The sequence below is a fragment of the Camarhynchus parvulus genome, chromosome 3 (assembly GCF_901933205.1).
Source record: "Camarhynchus parvulus chromosome 3, STF_HiC, whole genome shotgun sequence".
Lineage (NCBI taxonomy): Eukaryota > Metazoa > Chordata > Aves > Passeriformes > Thraupidae > Camarhynchus > Camarhynchus parvulus.
This window is the reverse complement of record NC_044573.1, coordinates 90107550-90129114: the sequence shown is the minus strand read 5'-3', so window position 1 is coordinate 90129114 and position 21565 is coordinate 90107550. Positions and strand designations below refer to the sequence as shown.

Sequence of the window (21565 nt, the reverse complement as noted above, 5' to 3'; positions counted from 1 at the left end):
GTACAGGACAGCCTTATCTTTATGCCAGAGACAAACAAATTGCTCTCCTAGAAGTAGAGGGTATGCCCTAAGCAGGACTATCTGGAACATACCAGATCTCTGAAAAAGCCAAGTTTTCAAACTGCAGAACCACAAACAAATCACAGAATCCATATTTATTCCACCATTGAGGTCTCCTCAGCAAATTGTACAATCTAAAATGAAAAATATGTACTTTTTCAACAGAGTCAAAGCTCACAGTAAACAGAATAGTTCCAGTTGAAAGAGACCTACAGGAATCATCTATTCTAAGTAATCACCTATTCTATGATTACCTCAGGGCTGACCATAAGTCAAGGCATATTATTAAGGCCATTGCCCGAAAACATTGACATAATGTTCTTCTCTTTCCTCCAAGAGATAGCTAGAGAAATACAAAAAAGCTTGTTGGTGCAGAAGTAAGGCTTTGCAAAATTTAATGTTTATCTGGACCCCTCTAAACAGATTAGCTCTTCATGCCCCTACTTGACCAAGCAGATCTAACTGGAAGAGACTGAGCAAGCTGTGAAAAAGGGGGCTGCATCCCCAGCACTAAGACCAGATGGCTCTTACATGGAAAACAGGTGTGATCTGTCATTGGAAAGGAACAGACCCACGTGCAAAAAAGAGAAAAAAGGCATGTGGAGCAAACCTTTCTCAAATACATTCCCATTTATTTACAGTAAAACTCACTCATAATGACAATACACTTTTGACTGTAATGTTGCAGGATTAATCAAATAATACATATCATCTATAAAAATAGTCCCCACGTTTTCACTTTTTATTTTTGTTTAGTGATATATAACAGATTTGGAATTATACTAACAAAATGAATAGTAGTATAGGAGCAGTCCTTGGGACAGTAGGATACGTGGCGAAAATTCTAAGTCTGTATTCACCACACAGATTTTTTATGGATATTTTGCAGAATTTAAATCATAAACAGATGTTTGTGGAAAGAAACTGTCTCCTCTTTCTTACATACAATGTATTAATCACTCTAAAATAAGACTATAAAGATAGTATCCTTGCTGAGTCCTTTGTACTTAGCAATGTTACTAAATACTTAATTTACATCCCATTTGGGACAAAGCTTTAGAAGCAAAATTTGAAATGCTTCAGTGATCTACAAAAACAGCTATAAAAACTATTTAAGTATTTCTCATTTTGAGTGGGGACAGTGATAGCAAGGAAGTATTAATGAAGCTGAAAAGCAGCAGTTGTTGCTTATCATCTGTTTATCCCTTAATAAGGGAAGGGTGGGCACTGTGGTGTGCTATGGCAGAACCAAGGAGGAACCAAGGATGTGGGACATACAGCAGCCAGCCAGAGCATGACAGGGACAGTAGAAGTTAGGAGATCATTAAATAACCAAGACAATGTGTTTAGAAAACCTGACTTAGAACTGCAAATCAGCAACCCAAAGGGATATAAAAGAGAGAACAGCTGTGACATAGAAGGATTAGAGATAATTATAGGCGAGAACAAAATTGGCTAAGAACACATGTAGGATTAGGATTGAACCAACCTATCCAGAGGGAAGTGGTGTTCATTTTCTCATTTACCAGTGAGGTAGGGTGCTGCAATGTTAAGCAAAAAACATCCAAGACACATCATACCAGACAAGGTTATTGTCTTTAAAAGCTTCTACTCCTGCCCCACCAAGGAAGGAAAAAAATTCAAACAGACCACAAATAATTGTGTCATGACATTCAAAATCTAACTAAGGTCTATACCATATTAGGGGGGAAAAAGTCATTCTGACATCAGCTGGTCGATCAGAGCTGCTTGAATCCACAAAATCTGGCAAATTACTTTTTTACTCTGGTTTTGGTTTGGGTTTTGGAGAGATTTTTCACATGCCTTCACTAATCTTAATCCAGAGCATCACTGAGATAGAAGTTGCAGTACTTTAGTGGTGGTTAGTTCCCTCACTCATTATGGTCCTGGCAGCCAGGAACCTCAATTTAGAGCAGAAAAGATACAGCCCATTGGTGGTCTCACATAGCACACGCGAGAGGAAAGCATACAAAAAGAAGATACCAGATTTTTCCCAGCAGAGGACCATCTCTTACTACATCCTCTTTCTGAGGTTACAGCAGTCATGCCTGCATTAGGAGTTTCAAGCTGACACCTCTGAGCAGCAGAACACTGGACTTTATTGACTAATAACTAAGTAAGAAAAATCAAACCTTAACCTTATTAAAAATGAAGGAACTCAGTTTCCTGTAAATGTGACATTTAAGCAGTCTTCAACCACAGGCACAGTCTGAATTCCCAGCGTCAGGTGCTGAAAGTGAAGAGTGCCCCTAGCACAGATGGTAGTTAAGTCTATAGTTACTATGAAGCACATAGCATTTCACAATGACAAAAGCAATCTAAGCCAGGTCTATTATGGTGCCATCTTTGCTGCTCAGAATTCGTTCATAGCACCCTCTTGCTTTATGACTGACAGGTGAGTAGCATGCTAGCAATTGTTTTCCTGCACCCTACTTCTGCCAACAGTTTGGCCCTTCTATTTTAAAAGCATTATACTACCAAAAATGAGCAAAATTAAAACATTTTCTTTTCCAATTAAAATAATTACAATCAAAATGGAACTGCTTTCCATTCTAGCCATTCTTATCTGAGATACTTACTACTGTTTGTACTATACATCCATATTTGACTTCTAAAACTGAACACAGGAGTGGAGTTTTTTTAAAAAAGTGTTTTTTTAAAAAACACTTTTCTATGTGAAGAAGCAGAAGTTAGCCTTGGCCATTTCTCTTAGAATGATTCAACTGCTTCAAAGTCACTTCTGTAACCCAGGAGAAGAAATGCAACGAAAAAAACTTCAACATCCTGGGCAGTTTAGTTAATATTCATTTTTCACTTGTAGGTTTTACCTTACAGAACTGACCATTTGTTTAAAAGTCTCTTCAAACTGTGATTTCATACTTATCACCTTGCTTGGTTTATGTCAGTGCAGTTCAATTACAGACCTGAAACCCCGCTAAAACACCTACATGCAAAACAATAATTTCAAATACTTGGGCACAGAACATTACTTAAACCTCCATCAGCAACATTGATGTGTTATCAGCCAAAAAAAGTTACTTAGGTGAATTTTCCCAATTTTCCAATCACAGCAGGATTTCTAACACAGAAAGAAGGCAAGACAACAAAAATGAGATGAAATTTGAAAACCGTGGCAGTATTTATTCAAGCTAAAACTTGTGGTTTAGTGGTTTTCTTTGGAGCACAGACTATGTTCTTGGTCAAAAATCTGCTTTGTCCCACGTTCTATCAAGTGGTTCTTTGACATCACCTCTGCTCTCTGAGCCAAAACTACTGCCAACAAGCCTCAACTGAGAAAACACTATAGCTCTGTTGACCCCATCAACTGTTTATATTCGTATTAGCTCCTTGTTCTTGACCATCTGACCTCCTGCTCCCAAACACAGAGCAAAAAAATTTGGTTTAGCACCTCATTCTGTCCTGCATACCTTGAGTTGTATGAAACAGCCACTTCCTTGTATTCTGCTCAAAAGTTTTCTCCGTAACATGGTTTTATACCAATAGGTGCACTTACAAACGATAATAATTATGGAGTTTTTAATACAACCTAAACCCAGAGAAGCAGAATGATGGCTACCAGACTTCATCAAAGTAGCTCTGCCAATAGAGCTCAAAGCAGAAAGGCATCTGGGACAAAGGCACAGCAGTGCCAGCTCTTACGTCCAGAGACCAAACTTTAGGAGTCGCCTGCCCAGCTGGAGGTGTCTGTTAATGCAATAGGCAGCACAGCTGCAAGAGGCTGAGTAATTCAGGTAGAATGCTGGTTAAAAATGCACAGTGGTTTCTATACACCATGATCTCCTCCTTGATTCTGGATTTTTGGCCAACAAGTCACTTAAGTGTCTTTAGGCTATGGGCCTGCAGCATTTGAAGGTGGTGCTGCGATTAAGTGAGGATGTGCAGCTGAATTTGACATCAGGATCATACCCAGTACTCCTCACATATATTATTTCAAAAATGGCCACCATGCCTTTTAGTTAACAGCTACAGATGAGCAGCTGGTTCCAATTTTGAAATCTGATTTGGAAAATATACAAAACCAGCTGCACTCAGTTCTCTTATCCTGAATATATCGTTCTTTAAAAATATTTTCCATATATAATTTACAGCTTCTATACTTTTCTGGCAAAGAAAAGAAGACAAGTCCTTAGACTGTGTAGTCTAGCTTAAACTGAAAAATTACTTCTTTTATACAAATTTAGAATAATTAACAAATTTTAAAAAGCATTTCTTTATATCTGTTATGGTATTCTTAAATCAGCTGGTATAAATGTGAAGGATGAATTATTTAACTGTTTTCCCAGTATAACTTCAGTAGAATCACTGTTGTCCCACAGCTGAAGAAACGTAGCACTCCAGAAGTCAAACGTGCTCATATTAATTTTTCAGACGGCAAGACTGTAATTAAAGATTTTAATAAAAACTTGATAGTGTAAAAATATCTCTTAATGTCTGGATCATGATATCCTGTCACGTATCCTGCCAGAGAAACAGATTCCATAGGTTTACAGATGATTCCAGGGCTGCCAAATGCAAAACCTCTAACAGACTTTCTATTCTGCAGCTACTGAAAAAGGCTAAATAAATAAATAAATAAATACATTAATTTTAATGGTGCAGAACCAAAGTATATGTAAGAAAGCAGACTTAAATATTATTGCTAAATTTGGACATTCTCATAGTTGGTTAAAGCACATGAGATATGAGATTACTATGAGAATTGTAGAATTTCAGAGACTTGCATAAATGTTTTCTGTTCTTATATATGGGACCACAAACACAGATGACATCTAGGTAAAAAATAAGCTGATTAAACATTTGCAAAGCATATACACTACCTGAAATTAAGACTAGATAAATTCTTTGTGGAAGCTTACAGCTTAGTAAAAGAACACTGGTCTCCTCCACTGGTTTTTTCTCTTCAGAGTTGAAGACACTTCCATTACTAGTAACTATCACAACATTTCAGTTTATCTAAAAGACACAAATAAGCTTGCTCCTATTCATATGTTCTGTTGAAGGAAGAATAACTCCTGTACATAGTTTCTAGATCAGAGCTCTATCCCAAGAAAGAGCAAAGATCCCAAATAATTGTTCCACCAAGGTCTTTTAAAATAGGGAGAGAGAAAAAAAAAGAATAAATTAATTTACTTATAGCAGTAGATATTAATCATAAAGCAATTATAATAAAATTAAATTTATAAATCCTTTAACTAAATATTTCAGAAATAGTATAATCTATGGTTCTGTGATTCTAGAAAGGAGGTTTTACTTTTTCTAGCAGTACTTAACTCCATTTTTATTAAATTCTGCATAGTTCACAGCAATCTCTTTCCAGTAGCCCTTTAGGCTTACTACAGATCAACAAGTACATGAACAACTAACTTTGATGATAAAATCCACCAAATTCTGAAATGTAGCTCACTAATTATTCTCTCAGTGTTTCAAAAGTAAAATGTTTGACAGCTTTCTGGTTTTGTACAAAGTTAGATCCCATTTTTAAAAGGAGAAATATCAGTGACATGGTGCCAGAGATAAAACGGTAAAGACTTTTCTTCTGCAGGAGCCAATGCAGGGAGAGCAGCAGAAATTCCTTCCACCACATTATGAGGAAGATATAAAAAATAAGGGATTAAGAAAAAAGCATCTTCAAATCACTCATACCCCAGTCTAGTTTTCAAAATGTGTTCCTTTTTTCTCTCATATACGCCTCCAGTTCTATAAAGATGACCTACCAGATGACTATTATCTGTTTCTGGGGATATAATCAGTTCCTTTGGAACTCCAAAATCTAGTTATTAAAATAAATTCCCTTCCACAACTGCGAAGAACTTTTATGATTTTGCAATTAAACAAACACATTAGCTTAACAGATAACATGATTTATTCAGAAGTTGTTAGCACTGGCAGCACTGTTGAGTGTCTGTATAGTGTCAGTTGACTGCACTTACATATGGTAGTGGGCTTGAAGTGTCATATTGCATTTTTCAGCCATGGGTAATATTTTTTACAGTGGTTTATAAACATCAGTGATTGCTAATGCAAAAATAAGATGTGAATCTGGAATTTCCAAAAAGGGTAAAAAATTCTGCAGATACCAAATACTGTCTCCTTACCTCTAAATTAAAAAAACAACAATGAATCAGTGAAATAATCAATTGTATGATGTTTCAATTAAGAGCATCAGTCTTTAGCTCCCTTCAATTAAGCAAGCTCTCAGTTTGCTTTATTGGCATGAAATTGGTATAAAGAGATTGCAGGGACAGGAGGAGAGAGGCAGTTCCCAGCATTCAACTGATAATGTACACAACTCCAGAATTCAGCTCTGGAATGCTTTTGAATCCCAGTCCCAAAATCCTGGCAAAGAGTTAATATGACAAGGCTTGCACAGCTGAAACACTAACACAGCCATAACCTCAGTATACAGTTAAATACTTGCATTTTACAAGTCAGCATTTAAATCCATATTTAAGCACCAAAAGAGAAATATCCTGATTTTCAGAAGCGCTGTTTCTCCACACTTGAGTACACTATACAGCTAGGCAAGGACATATGGATTACTGCTAGAATTGTAGGACGGCCAGGGAAGTCACTAAAGTTGCTACTGCAATTTTCCTAGGAAGACTAAAAAAAAGTGGTTGAGTCTAGCAAGGGCCCCATCTTGCAACAATCTCAAGGAGCATGGATAATTAAATTCTGGGAAAACACTCATTTGCCTAATCTGGGCCTATAGCTCTTTGGCTAATGTCACTGTCAATTTTTAATACAGTGATGACAACACTTAAAATAATACTTGAGTATGAAAATATCTAAACTTCAGTTCTAAGATAGGTCCATGAAGATCCATGGCAATATATCTATTCTCTCATGGTATATTTTATTTAAAAAGGATACAACTACAATGCAAAATAATATAAAAATGCAGCTATACAGCAATTTGCAAGTGCCTGAGACATAGAACAGTGAGCCACGGTGGTTTGTTGCTAAATCAGCCAGTGACAAAACAAGTCAGTAACAACCAAATGATGAATAGGTTATGTCAGTGACATTTATTAAGGGCTTACTATTTGTAGGCAACCAGGCAGCAGAGGCACGCATGGGCATGGGCTGATCCACTGCCATGGATCAGGAATCTCAGCAGCAGCAGTTTGGGTGGTATACTCTGAATAAAGCACAGCAGTGCTGTTCTCTGCTAGAGGTAAAGGACCAAAGAGAGATGAAGCATTGAGGTACTCAAATCCAATTAGCCAGACCATCAGTGACTGAAAGCTTTCCTGAGAGCTGAAATATAGGTAGAAATACTTCTTGACTTCTAGTGGGAAAGAGACAGAGCTGGGATAAAAGGAACAGATAATTTACTGCATCCTGATGTGAACTGCAGCCAAACTTTTGATATTTAACTTTACTAGAGTTTCCAAAAGGGGAAAAAAATAAAAGAAAAAAAAAAAAAAAAGAAACTGCTGCTTCTGACAGCCTGGAAAACTACTGTACTTCCGTAACAACAATATAAACCTTGTTAAAATATTACACTCACACAAATTATTCAAATAAATCAACATTCACTCCATTTACAATACAGTGCACCAGCTAACTTCTGTTGGGAATGCTGCCCACCATTTGCTGGAGCTATAAAAGATGAAGGAAAGTAACTGAGATTATCCAGGCCTTTTCCATTTGAAAAATCCCTTTCTAAAATAGTTTGGAGAAGAAAGGACTAGGAACAGCATGTTCTACACTTCTTGAGTTTTGAATGGCTGAAGCAAGTCTGGGACATAATTAAGCATTATTAGAATACATGAATACATCTAATTTGAGCTGCAGATGCAGTTTTGGTACAAGAGGCATATTAAAAATACTAAAATATTCCCCCACTTTCTCTATCCTATCTCAAAACCCAAAACAACAGCCTTCCCTCTCAGTACCATGTTTGAGGATTTTGGTACTTTTTGTTTTCTTTAAAGGATGAATGAGGTTTTATTTCTTCAAGGCTCCTCTGCTGATCTTTGCTAAGAATTTCTCTTAAGGTCTTGCATCACAAACAATAATAGGCTTCTCTCTGCAAATAAACTTGATGTGATTAGGGTCTGTCTATCCTGCTATATTTTGCTTCACTGACAGAAGTGCTTCACTCACTTTTCCTTATACTACTTACTGCATCCAAAAAGTCTGCAGAGCATATATTTGTAACATTTCCAGCAACCATATATGATTTAACCACCAAATGAACCAACAGGAAAGGGAAGAAGGATACAAGGCACTAAATAACAAAACCAAACCAACCAATCAACCAACCAAAAAATTGCTTGCCTACATTCTTCTTTTTGTGATGCATTTACAAAGATATTCATACTAGGAGTGAATTAATTAACCTACTCCCCTTTACATAACAGAACACACAAAAACAGATGTCTTCTACCAAGTCTTCTTTCCTCCATGTCAGAGCTCCCTGGATCTGGCAACTGAAGGAGTGCCAAATGTGCACACAGGCATCCCATCTCAAGAAACACAGTTCAGTTAGTTTACTTCTCTTTTTCCCCTACACAGGCAGGTGAGGACAATTCCAAGCACAGTACCCACTAAGCACTGCAGCCTGGGGAAGGATTCAGGGTTCCTTAACAAGCTTCCTAAAGATGGCACCATCTGTTGACAATTTATATGTTGCAATTAGAATCAGTTACAAGTCATCATGGTTAATCACAAGATTTGAAGATTCTCCTCAGGCAAACCATTACAGTTGCTTGAACTATTATAATAAAATATAAACCCTGATTATGAAACTGTTTGAGTTTTCCTCTTCCACTGTCCATTATCCAAAGAAACAGATACTCATTTAAAACCACAATGTAAAAACACAATGTGTTTTTTTTTTTAGTCCAAGAGCCTTTTTTAATAGTCAAACAAGCTAAGGAGCCTTCTGAAAGGTCTTATCTCATGAGTATAAAAAACTCCAGCTGGGAGTCTGGGTGGGCAAGGAAGCCCGGACCCAGGTAGTTTCAGGAAGAACACAAACTCATCAATGACTGGAAATGAATCTCAGATGTAAGCAGAGGGAGGAACTGAGGGTGGGTTGAGAGAACAACTATAGCTGTAGTCAAGGCAGCCTACAGGCTACTGCCAAAGGACCCACCTTTCTCATCTCCTGCTGTCCACAGTGTCCTTCATTAGGAAGTTAATATTCACTGCGTGGTGGAAGGAGCAGGTAGTCATAGACTTGAAAAATTGCTTCAAAGGGCCTAATTCCCAATGAGGGAAAAATCTCTATACAGAAGGATCTTCACTAAGTCTGCCATAGGAGGGAGTTGTTGCTGCAGCATTTCTTCTGCACGCTTTCTGACAGCCTCTTTAGCTTGATCAATATGGGAACATAGAGGCACAATGTAAGTCTTGGTCTTGCACCATTACAGTGCAAAAGAGGACAGAGGCACCAATGCTCCCACAGCCTGTGCTTGGACAGGTCAGAATGACTGTGTGGTCCAACCACTCCCCTCATGATGCACAGCTATATGCACCTTTTAAGTTGACTTCTTGCCAGTACATTCTCTTGCCAAAAGTAAGGGCTGTATGAATTAATTAATTTAGTCACAAATTGAACTATATTCTAATGTAAGCTACTAAATGAAAACAGCTATTAAAATATTTTTCTATTTTGATTTTGTGGATATATTGTTTTTACAGTTGTTCTCAAAGTTAGCTAAACCATATTTACCATAAAACACTGCTTTAAAGTAGTACATGAAGTGAAATGAAATACTGCTACCATCTGTGAATAATGTAATCAGGCAAATAAGGAATAATGACTACATCGTGGTAATTTAGGATGGAGCACAGTGAATTACAATTGTCAGCAGTTTGGTTTATAGCTCACAAACTTGAGAAAAGCACAGCATATAAAAGAGTGGGGAAGGATTTAATCAAAATATCATTACAGAAGAGAACGTAAACAACACATGGCATTACTTTTTAAGGGTCCACCACCATTATTTGTATCTTGACGTGTAACTGAAAACTTACCATCACACACACAGAAAGATAACTTCAGTGATACAGGGCTGCTCATACACATCACAAATCCACAAGGTTTAGCTCATAACAGTGGAATAATTCCATCCAACTCTTTGGGGTTGCGGTAGGTAGTCAAGGAAATAATCTATGGAAAATCCCCCAGATTCTTTCCATTTTCTAAGTTTCCTATCTGTTCATAGGCCAGAGGCGCAAGTCAGTATTTTCCCTGCCTACTATAATGACTTCTATTGGGGATGATCTGAAGCAGAAAGCAAGCTGGTAGGATGCTGTTCTTCCCTACTCTGACATTCTGTTGAGGGGTTCAGGGTGGAGTTACCTTTACCAGATTTGTGAAAATTAAATATTCTTTGAGATGGGGAAAAAATTTCCATACTCTTTAAATCTTCTCCTTGCATTAGACAAGGAAATTCAAGTCCCTGTTATTGAAAATATGTTTTTTTCCTCTCCTTTCATTTCTTGTTCCATCTCCATTCTACATATTTTCCCCTCAAGCATTTCCATAATCCTTTCACTGCTGTACATGAATACCTCTTGGCCACTGATATATTTCTCTTTGCATCATCACAGTTGAGCAGAAAAGAAACAGGAACAGGAATAAAAAGAGAGTTATTTTCTCTGGTTACACATGAAAGTTTGGTGGATTGATCCCAGCTACCAAAGTGTTGTTTAGCAAACCATCCTCTCAAAGTTTCCTCTGTAAACATAGATATTTAAGAACAACTTGTCATTTGGAAAAGTTTATTTTTCTGTATAAAACGTTTTATGACCCATTTCTGCACAGGGCAGAAACTTAACAAATGTGTCTGAATTCCAGTTCGTATTATGTTCTTCAGTGATGAAGACAACTGTCCGTCTTTTTCTCCTGTCATAAAATATTCCTTCCATTTAGAATATTCTTGTTCCTCTAAATTACTGCACTGACACAAAAGCAAGAACCACCTGGTAATGCCCAGAGAAATTATAGTACCTGCCCTCAGAGAGGGCAGCTGCTGGCACTGGTAATAAATAAATAAACAGATAAATGTATACATATGTAAATAAATAAAAGCTGTTCACTGGATTTTTGTCACCAGAAATCCAGATCCTTTCCATATGTTTCTGCCTTCCCTCAAGTGGGAAAAATCATAATGTACTAGTTCCATTCTGCCATGATAGCACACTGCATACTGTACCAAAATCTTTAAGTAATGATTAGTTTAAGTTCAGGGTTCGTTGGTTTGGTTTGGGGTTTTCTTTTCTTTTAATCCTGACTCTTTCCTAAATAATTTTGTTTCATAAGTGGAACTTTTTTTAAAGTGAATATAAGCAGAGGCTGAGAAGGAAGAAAGTATTGCAGCTGATGAAACTATAACTTTATATGAAGCACTTTCTTTATTATCATGCCATTAATTGTGTAAAGGTGACATTTCAACATGAAACACTATAAATTATGCTGCATAAAAATTTATAAATTTATAAAAATTTAGATTTTCAAAATTTAACAATCATTCAAGATGACATCTAGGAAAATTCCCTGGAAGCCAATAAAAAGCCTGTACAGAGTGCACCGCCCTGTACTGCTGCCCACTCCTTCTTGCTCCCAGGCAATGCTGTTAAAACCTGGCTCTCACTTCTCTTAGCATTTGGCCTCTCTGGAGAATTATAAGGTGAAAAAGATCTAAAATAGGTATTTCACATAGCTTTCCAACTTGAAAATATCTGTCATCACCCTGTTTTTAATTTAGACTTATTAAAAATACATGACAGCCTTGTGCTTTACAACATTCATGATTATGTATGTCTTGGAGACGTACTGAAAACACCATGACAGCAGATTTCACCAGAATTTATCCCATTCCCAGAACTGATTAGGCAGTGCTAAATAAGAAAGCTTCTTTTGGAGCACCATGGCAATAACTAACAATAAATATGACTAACATAAAATTTAACAGACCAAACATGTATCTAAGATTAGCAAAGCAAATACTCGCTCAGTGAAACAGACAGCAGAAGGCCAAGAAAAGTGAAAAGAGGAAAAACATAATAGAAACTTTCATAAGGAAAAAATAACTATCATGTAACCAAAGCATACAATTACCTAGATCACCACAATGTTTATAAAGGGAATCATGACCCGCATGTTTAACAGTCAGACCTGATATGCCAGAATCAGCTGTAGAGTGCTGAGTCTGCCAGTGGCCCTTTAAACACAAATCTAGATTTAAGGAAATGTAAAATTATTGAGCAATTGGACTCAATTTTTATTTAACTACATCACTTTTCCCTTCACCTTAGTAAATGGGTATCATAATGAACGTAGGTGTACGCTACAGGCAAAACAATTCTCAAGTAAACCACGCAAAGTTGGAATCACAATTTTTAAGTGCTCCACTTCAAATATGAACTTCAACCACTGCTGACCATGACAGATTTAGCTGAGAACAAAGTGATCTTTCAGAAGGTCAAGCAAACACAAATTGCTCAAAATTACAGAGCTTTAAAGATGTTTAAGTTAGAAGCACATGTCTACCAGACCTTCAAACATTACTGAGATAATCTTCTGCTTGATTCTGATTATTTCCTTTAGCATCAAGAATAGTGGTTCATTTTAAAGAAAGGGCAAGTTCGAGAATGCATTATGTTAGAGATTCTCAAAACACAGACCACAGAGCAATTTCTAATGCTCTGAACATTTTTTATGGAGGTTACTCTATTAGAAAGGTTCATCAATGTTATCAGCGTTATGCAGCAGAGTAGCAAACATACAACAGGACAGAGTCACACCAGCAACTTGCATAGGAAGATTATGAACAAGGGAGTGGCAGTGGGGATAATGGGGAAGAGTATAAGTAGTACATGAAAGAATATGGGTTTCAGGCACAGAAATTAATACCACTTCTTGGCCAAGTTTCTTTTGTACAGCAACCAAGGCAGAAAGAACAGAAGTTACATATACCTAGGTAAGGTCTCAAATGCAGATGAAGCACAAGGCAAGGCTGAGGAGCTGGAAAGTATTTCCAGGTTCCACAGCTCAGCCTCATCTTTGGGAGGCAGATGGAGAAAACACATTCCTCTAAGGATCCTGAGCTATTTCAGATATACACATTGAATGCAGAGCTAGAACTCAAAATACTTTAACAAACAAGGAAACTATGAGCAAATGTGTTATTTGACATGGAAGGAGAACTATTTTATGCATCACAGTCTAATAATAAATTTTACTACTTTCTGTATATGAAAAGAGAAGCAGTGAAAAACCTGACTTGGTACCAATACCATGACATTTAAAATTAAAACACTGAAAAGTTAGTCCTGTCATGGGTTTGGTGGGGGTAGAGGCAGGGATTTCCAAGTATGATAGCTTCTTTAAGGCTGCTCACATCTCATGTGAGCACATCTCTCTAAAATCACAGACATCATGTAGGCACAGCACTAGGCACAGAAAATTATTAGGCAAATATTTAACAATCTCAGTCTTGAAAAGAAGTTTGAAAAACTTGTTATATCCAGATGAATTTTGCTGTTCATACAAGTCAAGAAAATGCAATATAGAAGGTAAATACCTAAGGCAGTTATAAACTCATAAAATACTATGCTCAAAATAAAAATTATCTGGAACCTAACAACTCTTTTGTCTTTTCATAAGCTACTGACCTTTATTTCTCTCAAGATGAAGTTCACAGTGGAATTTATCAATAAGTAGCACAGATATATCACTTACCTCTCAGTCACAGCTTCCATGAATTCATCAAGAAGATCATCGTAGGCTTGGCCTCTAATTCTCTTGTGTCTCAGCCCAATATACAAAGGATCTTTCAGCAATGCCTGTTGAAAAAAAACGTTTGAAATATTACATAAGCAAGTTACAATACTACACTCTTAGTTAATAAGAAGGGGACAAAATTACAGTGTTTGAGGATTAACCCAAGCATATGAAGAACATATCAATTTATCCACCCCTATATTAAGATCAAAGAAACACAAAGACATTAAAGAAGCACCCTTTTGTATCAAGGAAAAGGGATACCCTAGTCTCAAAGGAAGTGTATCATTTCCAAGTGAAAAAGTAAAGTTTACTCTGAAATGTCAGGTTTCAAAAGTATCTTTTAAAGTTTTAATAATTTTCTATTTTTCTTTTATATCCTAAAAGTGCTCTGACATTTAAAAAAAGCCATTTTCCTTAATTTTAGCATAATGTTTCACAAATCTCTCCCAGAGTGCATAATTTCAACTGTGTTGATGAGCTGATATTCAGAAAATGTGCAGTTTTCTAAAATTTAATATGCCAAAACATAACCAACCCTTTCCCTTTTCCTTCCAAGCTTATTAGATTATCAGTTTATATTCTAGAATTCTTAATTTCAGCTATCCATGTTCCGTCAGTTGGATATGATTTCTGAATTTGTCTATGCTTAAATCTTGTACTTCTTCTTTCTTTAGCTTTATGATCCATACTTCCCATAAAAACACTGAGCCTGTATCACTCCATGTCTTCACTACTAGAAGGTTTGATGGATTTACAAATTATACCTTACTAATTACTAAATTTTTACTTTCCCACAGCAAGTGTCACACTTCCACTGGCTTTCCCAGGAACTTAGGTATAAAGACACTCTTTTTTATTATTTCTTACATGCCTCTGAAAACAAATAAGCTAATTTCCCCATTGTATATAGTGTGCAATCCTCCCACACATGCCCAAACAGCTTGCAGAATAGGTCAGAAGCTTGACCAAACATTTTTCATCCAAAAACAATTTGTAAACTCAACAAGGTGGCAGAAATTTTTTGTACATCAGTTTCAACTAGAAAAACAATGTAAAGAAAAATACAGACCAACTTGTCTTTCCAAGAGAGAGTCTTCAGAATGCAAAATGAAGAAAAAAGTCTGGAAAGCTTTCTCTTCCTGACCCAGACTGGGAAACAGAAATCTGATTTCTGAATTTTAGAGAAGTGCCTAAATTCCCATCCCAGCTTTGTTTTATGTTGTAAAACTGAAAAAAAAATTCCTCCGGGTCACAAGCCCCTGTTAAAAATGACTTGAATCAGTATGAAACTTAAAATCTTCGGTGGCATTCTGCCTCCCCAGGAGCTCCTGATACAGACCTATAGATAGAGATGTTTCTCTCTCCTCACTTTTCTCTCCACTTCCAGAAAGATGTAAAGTAATAAGATTTGAATGTTTTAAAAAATCAAGCAGGTTTAAAAGCTGAATTTTCTTGCTAAATAAAAATTGCTAAATTAATCACCAATTCAGAGCAATTTGTAATACATTACTTACAGCCATTCAGAAGTTGTTAGTTCAGTTTTTGAAGTGAAACACGAATAAAGCTCAAAATTAAAATTACTTTGTAAGTGAAGGTGACATCATTACACTGTAAGTATTTTATTTATTCCCTTCACCAACACACTGTAGCATTCATGTCTAAGTAGCACACTTTTTTCAGAAATAATTTTGCCTGTGTATTCACATTATGCTAAATATTCTAGTAGCAAAATCAAAATAATAATTCTCTACCTATTCTAGATACTGCAGGAAAAACTGGCAAGAGTTTGATCTGATATTTGTCAATGTAATTTTCCCTTTCGTATAGTCTTCTTGTTTTGATATAATCACTCCAAACTTCATAGTCAAAAACTATTTCTGAAATTATTTTTTCATTTCAAGTTTTTCTAGTTATTAAAAATTACCTCAAGAAAACCTGAAAAATCAAGGATAAATTTATGAATCTGGAGGATGAATTTGCACAAAGTGCAAATTAACTCTTTAACAACTGGAAATCTTCAGGCAATTTTGGAGAGCCCATATGAGTTGTCTCACACTTCTCACCAGATTGAGCACACAAGGTTGGAAAGAAGAACGGCCAAGCCTCAGGAGCCTCTGTCAGGAACATCATGGTAGGACTCCAAAGCAGCAACCTCACTTCTAAAATCCCATTGCTGCAGTTTCCCATGCCAATAGGCTTCTGCTATTCCACGACCTGTGCATGGATACCGCATGTTCCACTGTCCAATTCAGAGTAAATAACTTAATCCCTTTCCAACTCTCCTAATTTTTCTTCCTAAACTGATTTGCTCTTTTCAAAGAGCTTCCACAAGTTTTTTATTAAGCAATGTCTGTTTTCTCATTTTATAAAACAATGCTCAAAATTAAAAACAAATCTTTGGTCCCTTTATTTTTTAAATTCTGAAGACATGTTTCTAAAACACTTTGCAGCTAGATTGAATCAGTCGGATTCCTTTAAGAAGGCAGTTTAGATGGGCAGTGATTCTGTGAAAGTTCAAGAGAAACAGGCATCACATTACTCTGTTGAAAAAGTGCTAAATCAGCCTTTAAACATATATAGGCTCCTACACTCCTTTTACTACTTCTGCATTTTTCATGTCTGTGAGCATTTAAATCTATAGTCAACACAAAAATGATGATGAAAATTAATGTGAAATAGTTAAAATAATTATTACAGTGTTTCTGGAGTGTTTATAAACCTCTAGCCTGGGAAGTCTCACAAGCAGAGACAATTAATTCAGCGACACATCTCCGATGAAAAGCTTGGCCAGCTATATACTCAGAGTTCAGAATTCCTTTACAGCTCAGTGCATTCTGCTTAACAAACGTTACAGTTTGACATGAAATAGCCCCAAAAAGTTCCTTTATGGTCCTGTTTGGAACAACGTATGAAGAAACCCGTGGCGGACACAAAAGAATGAAACATTCAGCAAGTGAAAAGAACAGTGGTCACGTCTGCGCCGAGTGGCAAAACCATTGTGGAGCCGCTCCCTTTCCAAAGGCTGCTGAAGAATGAATAAGCTGCTTAAGCACATTATCCCCTTATTCAGGTCAACACCATGCAAACCAGGACTGTGGTGCTTGTTTTTTTTAGAGCTTTCACACATCTTGAGAGATTAACATTTGCTACCAACTATTTCATGGCTTTCAAAACAGATTACCGAAAAAAAAAGTTTCGTCATACAATCGAGTATGTCAAACTGACACGATGATTAGGTACTTTTCCTCAATGACTTGGGTTTCTTTTGTTACCTAGCTTGTTGTCAAAGCTTAAACTTTGTTTTGTTCTTTTGGAAATCAAATCTCTCTCAAAACATAACTCTCCTTTTTCCAGGTTAGTTGGTTTGTTACGCATATCACATGATACTGAAAAAGTTGATGCCAGCTTATTTTTAGACATGTTTATTCTAAGACTAAAAAAAGTTCTGAAACATTTAGGTTTACCAATGTGATACATTCAAGCTTTAACAGAAATAGTGTTTTCTAAGAATAAAGGGCTTTTTAAAAGTTCTGGTAGTGGTAGTGGAAATATCAGGTAGATCTATTTAGAATTAGCTGTGCAAAATAACAAGTTCTTTGAAGCACCACCCGAGCATATTAAAACTGTAATGACCTTTGGGGGTTTTAAGAAAAAGGTAAATCGTTTATGCCATCTTACTTAAAGAGATCAGCAAACCATCAAAGTTCAAGCAAGGCTGAGCTGTGCACCTGGCTTGAATTTAGCTACAAAAGCCAAACCAGTGAGAAACAGAAAACTGCACACTTAAATATTTCATCAGTTGAGTACAAACACACTGAAATGTCATTTATTCCCAAACTTGGCACTGAGATGTTTCTTTGGAAATACATACTTCAGTGAACAGCTTCATGGAAAATTGTAGGGGAACATCTGCAAGACCCCGAGCCTTCCCACTGACAAAGATGGAGCAGAGATAGTTCAGAACCAATCAGTGCTACGCAGACAGTGTTTGGTGTATGGTAATGCTTCAGAGTAGCAACTAACCCACGCCGTTAAAATGCCAAAACCCACCAGCAGCTCTACAATGGGAAATGATTTGCACTAGAGTCACAATTACAGAGCTAAAAGAGGACTGGATTTGTACGGGACATCTGAAGCTTTGGGACAAAGACATGCCACATGCCAGAAATTAAACACATTTCAGAGCATGATTCATCTAACAGGGCACGCAGTTACCAAAAACACCAGAGGGAGGCCGCTGCTTTTTCAAGTCTTAAAATTTTCTTACATTAATACATTCTAAATTCTTTCTGTAACTTTCTTGTCTCAGTTTCAACAGGTTGGGGAAGGGCTGGTGAGCAAAGGAGGGTTTCTGCTTTCCAGGAAAGTTGCATATTCCAAACTTCTATTTTTGTTCCACAAGATTGAAATTTCACTTGATGTGAAACTTTTTCCAATAAAAACAGCCAGTTAGGAACATGCCAATGTTTTGGACTTAACTTCAGCTTCCATCAATACTCATCACCCAGCAATCAATCTGAAATTTAAACTTTCAGTATGGAAGCACTAACATGCTGAATCACAATTTTATGTCCTTCAAGAACTGCTTACAGTTGCAAAGTGTTTTTCACAGCATTAAAAAGTGTGTAAGATTTCAACTTATAGTAGACTAGAAGGCCTTTCTTTTCTTTGAATAAGCTTGTTTTGAAGCCTGAAATACAGGATGATGACCTTAAAATGTGTAACAAATTCTGTGTTTCCAAATGCTAAGTGAACTTTGGATGAGTTGAATGCTAGTAATTGGGTTTGAGGGTGTAGAATACTTTGCAAAAATAATTGCATAATCAAAGAACTTAAGATTTTTTCTGAGATTTTGTTTTCTTTGAATTACACTAGCCATATGACATAATCACTAAGAAATCACGGCCCCTCCTATCTAAACACCAGACCTTTATCAACACATTTGCAAATGTTAGCAAGGGGCCTTTTGCACAAGAATAAAAGGAGCCTTACTCTCTGTTTCTCCCTAAAAGAAGGAGATCTCATCTTTGGGAGTCTCAGCTAATACTTTATCTAGACATCTCCAAAAAAGGTACTGGCATACAGAACAGTAGCTCTCTTTGTCCCTCCATTTCCTCCATGGGCTCCTTCATTGGACAGGATGTCACAAAAGATCCCAACATAAAATGCCAAAAATTGGTATTCTATGGTAAATTGGTAAAATGGGTCATTCTAGCTATAAAAAAAGGAGGAAAAACCCCATATATCAGACATGAGTTTTAACAGTTGATCCCCATTGTGCTCACCTTACCAAAACCAAGTAGCTGTCAGTTCTTCAGAGACAAAGATATGGCCGTACTATAATTACTATTTTCCCACCTGTAAGCCTAAAAACATCACTGAAAATTGTCCCTTGTCTGGTCAGAAAAAATTCTAGACCTTCAATAGTCAAGTGTTTAAAAGATAATACATTCATAGTGCTCCTTTGTAATCAATCTTGAATGCAGCGCTTGAAAGGAATGACTTCTATGGAATAAAGTTATTAGCAAAGAGTATTGTGAATTTTTGAGACAGCTCAAAATATAAAAATTTATTAAAACTCTGGTGAAGCAATATCCTAACGTAACAGAAAAGTAGTTATGGTGTTTAAAAATTCTGCTTAAAAGAATATAAGGTTGTGGTAAAAAATACAGAGAATATATTCTCTTTCATATATGTATAATGATACTACAGATTTGCATACACAGACTAGACATTTGAAATTATTTCTCCTTAAAGACAGGCTTCATTTATTAAGCCCAACTTGCTATTTAATTTCAAAGTTATTAAAGTGTCAATGTGACCTTTACATCCTGCGCTTGCTTCTGCTCAGGGAGCTTACTCATTTCTAACCTGAAGAGAAATTACCAGTTGTAGCTTCAAATGCTCACTGAACCTTGTCGCTTATATTCCAGTGATTTCCCACACATGCAGACAGCCTTGCCCAGCTCAAAAACTGTCAGCTCCAGCGAACTTTAACAACAAAATAAAAATCCCTCTAATGGCTGGAAAGAATGCCTTATGAAGGAATCTTGTAACACGCTATGAAATTACCACAGCCCATCCCCAAGCAAGACTGCACAAAGCCAGGCTGTGCCAAGGACATTCTGTGGGATGTTTCCGGCGCATGTCTGTGGCACTGAATAAAGGCCCCAGTGTGTGAGTGCTGCGGGCATACCGTGGCTGTGTGCCCAGGGGCACAAGCCTCCAGCCCCCTCACACGACACCATCTGCCTGCCGCCCTCCATCCTGTGCCATGGCTACCACAAGGGCTCTTCCAGGAAGTCAAACACATTGCTGAGAGTGAGTACACAAAGCTAAAGAGCACCCAGCCCCCTGAGGGTAACATTTACAAACATACCTGAGATACACAATTGTGTGGTTATGTGAGCCCTCATTAGCAAGGAAGCACCAAGTGCAAAATCCAAAGACAAAACATTGCAGCAGCAAGGGGCAAGATGCACTTGATTTTTCAAGGGACTGCTGTCTCTTCCAAGTCAGACAAGGCATTTTTGTTTGGGGCATGACTCACTTGTGTCCACGAGTCAGTTTGTGGAACCAAGTGATGGATGAAGAGCTCAAGGGCTGTTGATGGTCCAGTGCCAGAGAGCGGTATTGCCTTCTAGTGTGAGTCTCTAGATATACCCGAGTCACTCTCATAGCTAAACTTCAAAATGCTGGGAATGATAAAACATTTTATAGAAATTATACTTTTATAGAAATTTTCTCTTATGATTTTTAGGTCTAATTCAAGATTTCTGAGCACTTGAAACACACAATACTAGTTACAGCCAGTGGTCCATTAATGATGCACATGCCCAAGAAGTTCCTTTCGAAACAAATTGGAATTCACAATGACACCTGAACCGCTCTACTTGGTGGGCTCTGAAAACTACAAGTAATACACACTACAGCTAGGCTAACCATATACTGCTATACTTTTCATTGAATACTAAAATTTAAAAATTTTTAAAGCAATAATACATCAGACATCAGATGAATTATATATTTTCAAAGCAATTTAGCTTTTGTTCCACCTGTTCACCTTTCCAATACAGAGCATAAGAGATTCACACAACAATAACAAAGCTTTTCCAGTAAGTTACCATTGATATTAAAAAAATTCGTGCAGTAAATTTACTTGGACAGTACGGCAAAAACTGCTCTGTGAATCTTGATCTTTATGGCAGTTTCCAAACAGGAAAGACCTGGGAAGAGTTGAGTAGTGAAACATACCTCAGGCATAACTTTGCTAGCCAGCAGATAAAGCAAAAAAATAATGGTATATCCCTGAAATTTAAATACCATTGGAACCTTTTTTAGGTCAAACAGCTTACATTGATTATTTTCAACCAGTTTAACTTCTGAAAACTATCAGATATACGTTTCAGAGGATGGCCATCATGAGCCATGCCCTGTTCATAAGGAGAAAATAAGGCATTTTCCCGAGGATTGGATTAGATGTTTTTCATAAAAGTACTGTAATTGAAAAAAGAAAAAACTGCCTTCAAAGCTAGCAAGTTAGCTTGATAGTTTTTCATACTAGAAAATGAAAACTTTAAAAGTTTTTTAATTCTAAACATACGATTGCGCCAACATCTTCCATTACAGAAAGTTAGCTGCAAAACTAACATAATAAATTCCTTGTTAGATTGATCTATAAAGCACCAGAGTTCTCCTAGTACCATGCTTGTGTAT

General features: G+C 36.8%; 1 protein-coding gene across 2 annotated transcripts in view; it reads right to left on the bottom strand.

Annotated features, from left to right (window-relative positions):
• Positions 1-21565, bottom strand: part of ME1 (malic enzyme 1) — a 156801-nt gene that overhangs the window by 56587 nt on the left and 78649 nt on the right. For both annotated transcript variants that reach the window (XM_030944389.1, XM_030944390.1), the window contains exon 6: positions 13805-13908. In XM_030944389.1, the coding sequence (XP_030800249.1) occupies positions 13805-13908 (104 nt within the window). The remainder of the gene's footprint in view (positions 1-13804; positions 13909-21565) is intronic.